This window comes from Abramis brama (genome assembly GCF_963993115.1).
Source record: "Abramis brama genome assembly, chromosome: 20".
Taxonomy (NCBI): domain Eukaryota; kingdom Metazoa; phylum Chordata; class Actinopteri; order Cypriniformes; family Leuciscidae; genus Abramis; species Abramis brama.
In genome coordinates, this window is record NC_139982.1 from 16,305,897 (window position 1) to 16,316,302 (window position 10,406).

The following is a 10,406-nucleotide window of genomic DNA, read 5'->3' on the forward strand; positions in this document are numbered from 1 at the left end:
CGGAGCGCTCAACCGGACCTCTAAGGAGGGCAGCAAAAAGGAAGGCAGCATCAAGGAGCCGAGCAAGGAGGCCGAAAGCGCCGCCACCAACAACTGAGCACTGGACTACGGAGAAGGAGATCCCCCCCCACCCTCAGCCTCTCTTAATGGCTGCTGGCCAGATATTGATGATAGTATTATTTGCTTTGGTGTAGCAGAGAAGCACATGTGTTTTAGCTAAGTGCACTTACAGCTCAGTGCCTCAGGAAGAACTTCAAGCAGTTGTAGTTAACGGATTCTTTGCATGTGTGGATGTGTGGATGGATGGATGGATGGATTGTGTCTTTTGTTGCATGTCTGAGTGAGACTGTCTTTCCGTCTTGGACTTAGCATATCAGGAAATCTAGTTTGGCACTGAACTCCCATCTAACCGCTTGATGCGAGGTTAGTATGTGTGACTATTTATGAATGTACAGGTTCTGCTCTTTGGCAAAACTGATGAATTATTAATTTCCACTCATTTTTGCACTCATTGGTGTGACTTTTACCAGTGGTGAGAATGTTCTTATATTAAACAAACAGATGAAACCTATAATGTCCATTATGGGTTGAGCTGTATCTGTTCATTTAAGACAACATCTACTGTAATTGCATTGCAATATTTTTTTCATCTCTGACTAAATATAAACACAACCTGTCTCACTGTTACATTTGACACTTAATTTTGATAGTCCCCTCTATTACTGTATGTCTTTTTCTGCTACCTATGGCATATTTGTGATTTATGAAATTAAATAAATATTAAAACTTAAAAAATCTGTTCACTGTGTTGAATTAAGGGAAATGGTGCCCTCTCCTGCGTCGCGTAAAATCAAACGCTTGATTTCATGTTCAGTTAAAAAAAAAAAAGATAAATGAGAACCATTCGAATTATTATTATACTCACGAAATATTGTTATGCTTTATTTATTTTCCTTGCGGCAATTTTAAACATTGTAAAAAGATTTTCGTTCGTTATTCAAACGTATGATTTATAGAGTTATTGAATATTTAAAATAAGGCAGAGGTGTGAGCAAAACTATACCGAAATCACATTATTCCTTTGTTCTGCCCTTCAGTTTTCTCAAGCAAGTGAATTCATTACAATATCCACGACGAAAAAAAGGCTTCTAAAATGGGATAAATTATTTCGTCGATTTAAATGCGTTTAATAAGCTATAGCCTATTAATGTGCTATAGTATGCAGGCTCATATATTTATTTTCAAATATTCGTTTCAAAAAAAAAAAAAAAAAAAAAAATTCAAAGATAATTTCCAATACATTCGTTCGTTCAGTATTTTATTAAGGTCACGTACATAAAATCATATCAAAATCTTTAAAAGGTTTGAGTATTTTTACAACATCATTGGACAGCTGGACAAGAAACAAGCCACTATGCGTCAATTTACTGGACACTCGATGTCGTGTTGACATGGTAAAAACGGACCATTTATATTTATAAAAAAAAGAGAGAACATTTTCTCAGATTACTTGGCTTACATCACAAATCGACATTTAATATCTACAGTCTATAGTACCCTAATAAAACACACTTGAAAATACTTTTGTGTGACATGCCACGAATAAAGGCTATCTCAAATAGAAGAAAGGACACGTTCAGTCAATTCAAGGCGAGAGATATTTTAAAGCACCCGGTCGCAAAGATATTAAAAATCACACATGTTGGGATCCCACATTACACTTAACAAACTTTTTTTTTTTTCAAGGTGACCTGGTTCGTTTTCCAGACACACACATGCTGTGAAAAGAGTAACAGGGTGACATTTCCCTCAGAAGCGCTCGATGTCTGTCCACTATATCGATGACTTAAAATGGATGCTACTTGACAATGAAAGTGACAAGACTCACAAAAAGTGAATTGTAGCTATTATAAGGTTTTTCTTGAAGATAGATTTGTCTGTTACGTCCAGTCAACTGGATACATCTCAAAACCCTATTTGTAATAATGAACACTCATCGTATGCACTTACTGCTAACTTGCTGAGGTAATAAAAGGAGTGCGAGTCTGTAGGCTATAGACCTTATTCACAGCGGCGCCATCTTCGATTTTTAACGGAAATTCAAGCGAGGCTGTGAGGGATAGACCGATCTCTTCAGTTGGTTGTACATTTCTTTAATGTGTTTTTTATTGTTCTGCTGACGAAAAACTGCAAAGTTCAAATATTTGCAAGAAATTCAAGTAGACAAAAAACTGAGCTGTGGAAAATTATAAGTGATCTAGTTGCTTTATGCAGCTTTTTACAGCGGTTGCTATTGAAAACACGGCAAGTCTATCTCTCACTGCCTGCCATGGCGCAGCTCTGAATAAAGTCTATTACGTGAGATGACAGTCCGTATTCACCTGGTTTGTATTGTGTTTCAGAGCAAATGAAGAATAAACATCTCAACGGGGTTGTTTGTAATTACCGTTGATCTCCGCAGATATGTTTACCGCTTCAGCCCCAAGCGGCAACCGATCGCTGTACTCAGATCCAGCTTCAAAATCCTCCTGCGTTTTGGATTGTGACTCAGGAATGGACTCAGTCACCACGCTGCCCTCGATGTCCTCACCTTCTCCGTCCTCGCCATCAGCCTCGCCTTCGGCCTCTCCCAGCTCACTCGGGTCAAAGTTCTTCTCAGATCCCACAAAAGACGCCCTGGGGTCGAAATCTGTCGCTATGTGCTTTTCCATCTGATCTGGGTTTTGTGTCTTCATAATCAACTTGTAGGTCTTGCCTTGATACTTGTAGAGCAGATGGCAGCAGGTGGCTCCCAGCAGGGGCACGGTTGCCAAAGCTAGCAAAAAAATGCTAACGACCACTATAATCAGCAAAGATGGGATTTTCTTCCGGGTTGTAAAGACCACTTGGACTTGACAGTCCTGGCCTCCATAGGTGAGGCACAGGGTGTAATTAGTGCCCGGCTTGAGGCCCTGAAAGCGATAGGCATTGACGCCCTCTTCTATTTTGGACCACTGCACCACTGAATGTCCATTACCAGTACTGACGCAAAGGTACAACATGTCCAGGGGTGACTTTTTGGTGGATGTCTGGAAAAGGCTAAAAGGTTCCTTATTTACAGTTTGGAGGTCTTCTTGTTGACTGAGGTGAATGTTTGACTTTGCGTTGGCCATCTGGAAAGGGTTCAGCTGAACTTTGGCCTCAGTCTCTGAAACCTCCAGAGCGATCACCCCAAAATCAAACGTGTACTGTTTGAGTTCGTCCAAGCTGAGGTTGAACGCATGGTTGGAGATGTACTGCGTACCATCATTTATTCCGCATTTGCCAACAAATGGCAAACTATCGGTCCCTTCTTCCACTCGCTCTCTATCCCTCGCAATGAGAGATGTTCCGGTTGGAAGGCTCTTTGTTTTCTCCTCAGATTTGGACCACATGCTAATAACGCTGTTTTTGGAGCCTTTTGAACCAAGTTTGTCTTCTGGTAAATGGCTAGGTGCTTTTGTGTCGAGCATCGAATTGATGGCATGCTTTTTGGTGCCTGCGACAACAAGTCTCACCGAGCCCTCGGCTTTTCCCATGTCGTTGACAGCAGAGCAGGTGTAGTTGCCTTCTTCTTTCTTGCTCATGCGAGGGATGATCAAGGTGCCGTTTTGAAACACAAGGAACCTGGTGTTCGTAGGTGGCCCATTAACCGGAATCTCAATTTTTTCGACAATGGCGGGTAAAGGGAATGTAATTAGTTGGTTTCCAGCGTATATCTCCCATGTGACGTCAGGTTTAGGGGTTCCTTTTGTTTCGCAGTATAGCATGACCAAATATCCCTCATAGAGTTCGGTTTTTTCGATGTTTGGCTGATATGTGATGGACACGGACGGAGCCTTGCAATCCAGTGTGGGCATGCTAGTGACCTGAGTACCTTTGAGGTGGGAAGGAGCATCGCAGACAATGTTGTTTTGGTCAGGGATTGAGATTGAGGATTTGGTGATCCAGTCCCTAAGCCACTCTAGGTTGCAGGAGCAGGTGAAGGGGTTGTGATAGATTTGGAGGTGGGACATGGCAGTCAAAGCATCAAACGTTCCCTGCACGATGGTGGTAAACTTGTTATTGTTAATACGGACCGAACGCAGGTCCTTCAGGTTGGAAAAAGCGTTCTTGGGGATGCTGACCATCTCGTTATTGTTCATCTTTAACATCTGCAGGGCAGTGAGATTGGTCAAGTCCTCCCATGGAAAATGCACAATTTTGTTGTGGCTAATATCCAAATTTTTCAGCTGAATCATCGGAGCCAAGGTGTCCCTCTCGATGGTGACGATTTCATTGTGAGCCAGCCAAAGAGAGGTCGCCTGGGTCACATTTATAAAGCTTTTGGATCTCAGCACTTTAATCTTGTTAGCTGTAAGACTCAGGGTGGTCACACTGGACGGCAAGCCCACAGGTACTTCCAGAAGTTCTTTGTTGGCACAATCTGTAAACTGGCGGTTATATTTATCAGAGCAGGTACACTGTTCAGGGCAACAGTGCGCACTGCCAATCACTGCAGTCCCCAAGGCAATAAGCATCAGGTATTTGGTTGCCATTTTCAGCACCTGCCAAGCACACATGAAGGTGCAGATTAGTACAAATTATTTATGTATTTTTCACATTCAAAGAACAAATGTGAATGAAAGAGTTATTTTCATTATCATTTAAAGTTAACTATTATGATGATAATAAAAAGCACTTAATGCTATCATAGTGTCAAACAAATATATTTTGAAAAGTTACCAAAAAGCAAATGCTTTTATTATTATAATTGATTACACTTTATTTGTTAAGTTTATTTTTGTGTCATTGTTACATATGTTACATGCACCTACTAAATTGCATGCATATAAATTATGCATAATTACATGCCACTAAGCCTAAACCAAACCTAACCCAATAGTAAGTATATGTAGTTAGTTAATATTACTCAGTACGTAAATGTATAATTACAGTGTAACAAATACATCTAAAAATACAGTGTAACCCTTTATTTTAAGGTGCAAGTAGTTACATTGTATTTACTCCCATAAGTACTGAGTAATATTAATTAACTACATGTTCTAACTATAGGGTTATGATTAGGGTTTGGTTTAGGCTTAGTGGCATGTAATTATGCATGATGTACTGTTATTACTATAGTAAGTATCCTACATGTAGTAATGTGTAACTATGTCACCTTAAATTAAAGTGTTGCCTTATTGTTTATTCTCTCTTTATTTTATTCTCTTTTTTCTCGAGTTCTCAAGTTCTTTTGGACTGATTGAGATGTCTGATGTCTTTTTTTGTTTCTTTTCATTCCTCTCGACATCCTCGAGCGTCTTGCTGTTACCGGACGACCGAGCAGCGAAGGCTTGAGAACGGGACGCTTGGACTGCGTTCGCTGTCCAGCGTGCTGAAACGCGTTTCAATTTATATAATAAAACTTATTTGTGGTGTTAATGTCTTGAAAATCTCGAGATATGTAGCGACTGCTTAACCATACAAACCTTACAATCTTTCGCTGAAAGTTTAAATAAGAAACACTTTTACAGTTTATTTGCTATTGTTTCTGTCTACATTATGGAAAATTGTTGCTTAAAAACTTTCTCATAGTGCCTTACCTGTAAGTGATATATTCCTAACGCTCGCGCGGATTTCAGTCAACACGACACTTGATGAGATTTTAAAACAATATTTAATGCTCAGATGTCAAATTATCCCAAAACATGATGTAGCCTTTTATATCCCGCTGGAAATCTCTGCTGTTTTTGTTAGCAGACGGCAGATGATACATTTTAGTGTCCGTGAGATGCTGAGCAGTCCAGAGGCTGTTTTCTCATGATCGCGCTCGAGTTTGGACAGAATTCACTGCGCGCTCCCGCCTCCACAGTGTAAGGGGTGGGATTGTGAACGCGCAGCCTCTCCCTTCAATTCCGCATTAATGCCACAGGGACTTTGCCGTCCAGATGAAGGTTATTCATAATTTAGATACAGTTGATAATTTATATCACATGACCTATGCCCCTTGTCTTTTCGATGTGATTATTACCAATAGCCAGATAATTATTATTTCACATATAAACTATAAAAAGTAGTTTTAAAAGATTGTACATACAATCACAAACACATTTATATATTTACATTTGCTTGTGTCCGAATGAATTTTACAGGTTAGTAATTTTCTTAGAGATAAAGTCGCCTACCACAAAATAGCCTACTGTATGATTGTTAAAATCATAAAATCACCAATTAAGAAAACCGATGAGAAAGACAAAAAGGGGAAGTCCATAGTCTTGTCTAGTGACTATCTGTCTGTCCAAGAGGAACAGAAAATCATGCAAAATTATATTTGCAATTGTTATTTTTTAATTTAATGTAGAATATATTTTGTCAATGCCTACAGTTAGTTAAAAGTGCTACATTTTCCCTGAGCTGATTTTTGCAAACACTTTGCTGCTGTTAGCGAACCAGATATTAAAAAACAAGTGAACTGAGCTGCAGAAACAATGACAGCGTCATCAAGCTCATAAAAGGCTGTAAATTCTGTTTGTAATTGCGGTGACTTTAGTGAAAGTTGCTTAATTTGTTGACAAGTCTTCTCAGGGGGGAACTCCTTCTCAAGAAACGACACTAAATACAATGATAATGTGAACGCACTTGGCTTTGAGGGACACAGATCTTGTTATGTCTGTTCATTGCCTTTTATTTTGTTGCGGTTTGCGGTGGTGACGCCCGAACCCTTTCACATGCTGACATCTAGTGGTCATTTTATACACACTCGTTGTTGCTGTTGCTCGTTCATTTTAGTAGTCTAGATCTTTTATCAGATTTGTTTGTTTTTTTAAAACTTGGGATTAAACACTTTCTGGAATTACAGAAAATAAAAAAACCTAATGCATTGTGGGAAATTAAAGGCCAATTTTTAAAGTAATCAAATGTGTCAAATGATTTTTTCTTTCTACTCTCAAGTCCACAAATTGGTCTATTTTAAACACTATGTGTCTTTTACATCATCGTAACTAAACAACTTTATCTAACAGTTTTCCCCATATTGCAACTCTACTAGAATTTTGTAACAGCATCAATGATATTATTACATTTATTTATTTATTAAGTGTTTACCGGGATGAAACACAACGGTCATAAAACTACAGCAATGCATTGTGCACTCAGGAAGTTTCTATGTTGCGCTGGCTTATACTGACACCTGCTGGTGTGGGTGCAGCTTCAGACAAAAGCTAAACTTTTCTGTTAATTTCATTGTCAGGTTTAGTTGCAGAACCGCAGCCACAGAACGGAAGTGAGGAGCTCATAGTCTTAATTGAGTTGCGTTATTTTCTTTTATTAGATATGAGCTATTTTCACATGGGTTTTGATTGGATCAATATCTAGAATATTGAATGACAATACTTTTAAATAGGGTCACTTTTCAATTCCTACATGCAAATCTAAAATGGGTTGGTCTGAAGTAGCTTCATTATTCATAGGTGTGGTTTGGGCATAATGTGAAATAAACCAATCAGAGCGTCATCTCACATTCCCTTTAAGAGCAGGCGCGCTTGTTCCATGACGGATTGCTATTATAACGGCGGATTTGCCAGGAGCGGTTCACAGCCGAGGAGACCAACGTTCTCATCAGGGCCGTAAAACACAGAGAAGTGACATTGTATGGGGATGGAGAAACAAACACACCCAAAATAGCTTTGGTTAAACAGGCGTTTAATAATTTGGGTAAATGATTTATGCCTATTTATGTGCCACTGACTTTAGACTAGGTTTTTCCTGGTCAGTGGTGGAATTGTTTTCTGGAACTGCAAAATAGCACCAGGGAACATTTGCGCTGGAACACGCCTCCTCTTTTCACTGAACCGCCCCGGGAGCGCAAGTTCATTCCCTAATTTACCGACGTGCGTTTGTCGAGGGAAAAGTCCGCTGTGCGTTGGGTGCAAAATAGGAATGATACATGCGTCGGTGTACAAAGTCAATTGCGCTGGGTGCAAGATAGGGCCCCATAAATCTAATCCAAAAGAATGGAGCGGATTAGTAAATTTTCTGAAGAAACACGATCGCTTTATATGATGAACAGACTGAATATAGGCTTTTATATAAACATTCATCAACGCACACATCAGTTGTGGTAAACAGAAGCTCAAGCATGTTCGCTTGATGCGCAAGAACCAATAAGATTCATTCTGGTGTTATGCAGCACATTTTCACAAGAGGTTTGTTCTTGCGTGTCGAGCAGGTTCAGTTGAGCTTCTGTTTATGTTCGCTGATAAATGTTTATATGTGAATAAAAGCCTAAATTAAATCTGTTCCTCATATAAAGCCATTGAGTCTCTTTTCATACGCTCAATTCATATGGATTAGTTTTACGATCTCTTCATGAACTTTTTGAAGTGTCAAAGTGTTAGTTGTGTAGCTGTCAATGGAGGGAGAGAAATCTCTCAGATTTCATTAAAAAGATCTTAATTTGTGTTCCGAAGATGAGCAAAAGTCTTATGGGTTTGGAACGACATTAGGGTGAGTAAATGCTGACAGAATTTTCAGTTTTGGGTGAACTATCCCTTTAACAAAGACATTTTTATCATCCATAACTGGAGAAGTATACTTTCTTTTTTGTTTAAAAGTAGTATACTAATAACATGTGATAACAGATCAATAACTTCCAACTTCACCAGCAACAACAAAAAAAAGATTCAGTTCTCTTGAATTGTTTGTGGTTTTCACACACCCTGTTTTAAGTAAGTTTTTACTCTAAATAACAGGGTAACTTTGCACTAGGTTTTTTTTTTTTTTTTTTTAATAGGACTATAAAGTGTGTGGGTGATTAGAAGGATATTTATATCAGTTTTGGATATGTATGTGTTTCTTTTTGTAAGCCTACAATTCTCACTATTAGTGAATGACTTTAGTAACCATTCTATTCAAATTGTGTTGATTTTTATTTTTCAAATCATTCACAGTGGCATAGCATCTGGGCATGCAGGGCATGTCATGTATAGTAATTTGTTTCTCCGTAATGTCTGATTTCTCCGTCATTTCTTGTGTGCGTTTATTATTTTTTGCACCCCGCGGCTGCCGTAGAACTACGCTGTCATTTTTATATGAAGCTGCATCTCCGTGCCAAATTAAAAAAAGAAAACACAGTGTGAGAGGTTACTAGCGGCTAGCTAATTGAACATTAAAGGATGGACAAATACAAACATAAAAGTGGGGCCTTAAAGAGAAAAGAGAGGGTGGAGAAGTTAGTCTAGACACAAAAACTACCCAAAACAGAACGTTTTTTGTGCCGAGCCGACCTAGTGCGATGAATGACAACGATGTCGAAGGTGAGAGGGAAGTTTTGTCAGCTAATATTAGCAGTTGCACGTCTTTGGATGAGAACAACAATGCAGCTGACAGCTTGATGAGGTGCCAAGTCGGGGAGCGAAGAAGCAGTCGCAGACAAGCCAAAAGCTGAATATTCGGCGGGAAATATGCCAGCAGGTTACCCACCAGATAAAGGAAACTATCCAGACACACTAACAGAAGGGCAAGTAAAGCATTTTATTGTGTCGTAAGGTTCATGCAAACCCTCCGGTTCATTTCCTCGAGATCCATTGCAAGGAGACAGGTGCTTTTCGACGAGTTTTTACTCCACCACAACAAAAGCTGGTATTCAGCTACCGAGATCAAAACTGAAGCTAATAAAAAATTATTTGCGGAGCACCATGTCGCAAAACAGACTATCGGGACTGGCAATTCTTTCCATCAAGAATGCACGAAGCCGTGAATTAAACACCAATGACATAGTGGATGAATTTGCCGAAAGAAAGGCCCGGAGAATCAGGGGTGGAAGTAACGAATTACAACTACTCACGTTACTGTAATTAAGTAGTTTTTTCGGGTACTTGTACTTTTTTGAGTATATTTTTAAATCTGTAATTTTACTTTTACTCAAGTACATATTAAGCTTAGTAGTCTACTTCGCTACTTGTAAAATCACATTTAGTTACTGAGTACAATTTGAATTGATATTCAAATCTTTGACTGGCATTTCGGTAGCCAATAAAAATATTCAATAGTAAACATACCAATAAAAACCCTGATATTTTTTTGTCAGATTGAGTTCATTTGTATAACCACAGTTTTACAACAAATACCATGGTTAAACTATGTTTAGTGTAGCAAAACCATGGTTAATTTGTAGTTACCATGCTATAAACACACAGTGACCTCCTTGAGCTTTTATTTTGGCACTTCCGGTTACCGGCATTTTGAATTTGCATATTAGTTAAGTTTCACCCGAAACATTTAGATTCAACATTTAGATTTAGATTTAAATTTAACATTTAGATTTAACATTTAGATTTAGATTTAGATTTAACATTTAGATTTAACATTTAGATTTAGATTTAATATTTAGATTTAACATTTAGATT

At 38.7% G+C, this 10,406-nt stretch overlaps 2 protein-coding genes across 2 annotated transcripts in view; one reads left to right on the plus strand and one right to left on the minus strand.

Annotated features, from left to right (window-relative positions):
- stra6 (signaling receptor and transporter of retinol STRA6) overlaps window positions 1-795 on the plus strand; it is a 31,264-nt gene extending 30,469 nt beyond the window's left edge. The window contains exon 18 of the mRNA XM_084094339.1: window positions 1-795. This exon is cut by the window's left edge and continues 157 nt beyond it. Within this exon, the coding sequence (XP_083950465.1) occupies window positions 1-97 (97 nt within the window). The 3' untranslated portion in view covers window positions 98-795.
- Window positions 796-1,301: 506 nt separating this feature from the next.
- On the minus strand, window positions 1,302-5,875 carry islr2 (immunoglobulin superfamily containing leucine-rich repeat 2). Its single transcript, XM_084094710.1, has 2 exons — window positions 5,604-5,875; window positions 1,302-4,565 (listed from the first exon to the last, which is right to left on the minus strand). Exon 2 carries the CDS (start codon window positions 4,554-4,556, stop codon window positions 2,424-2,426), a length of 2,133 nt encoding a protein of 710 aa, XP_083950836.1. The 5' UTR covers window positions 4,557-4,565; window positions 5,604-5,875; the 3' UTR covers window positions 1,302-2,423.
- Window positions 5,876-10,406: the final 4,531 nt, after the last annotated feature.

Coding starts and splice junctions, on each gene's coding strand:
- islr2 (XM_084094710.1), bottom strand. CDS start 4,556: ATGGCAACCAAATACCTGATGCTTATTGCCTTGGGGACTGCAGTGATT.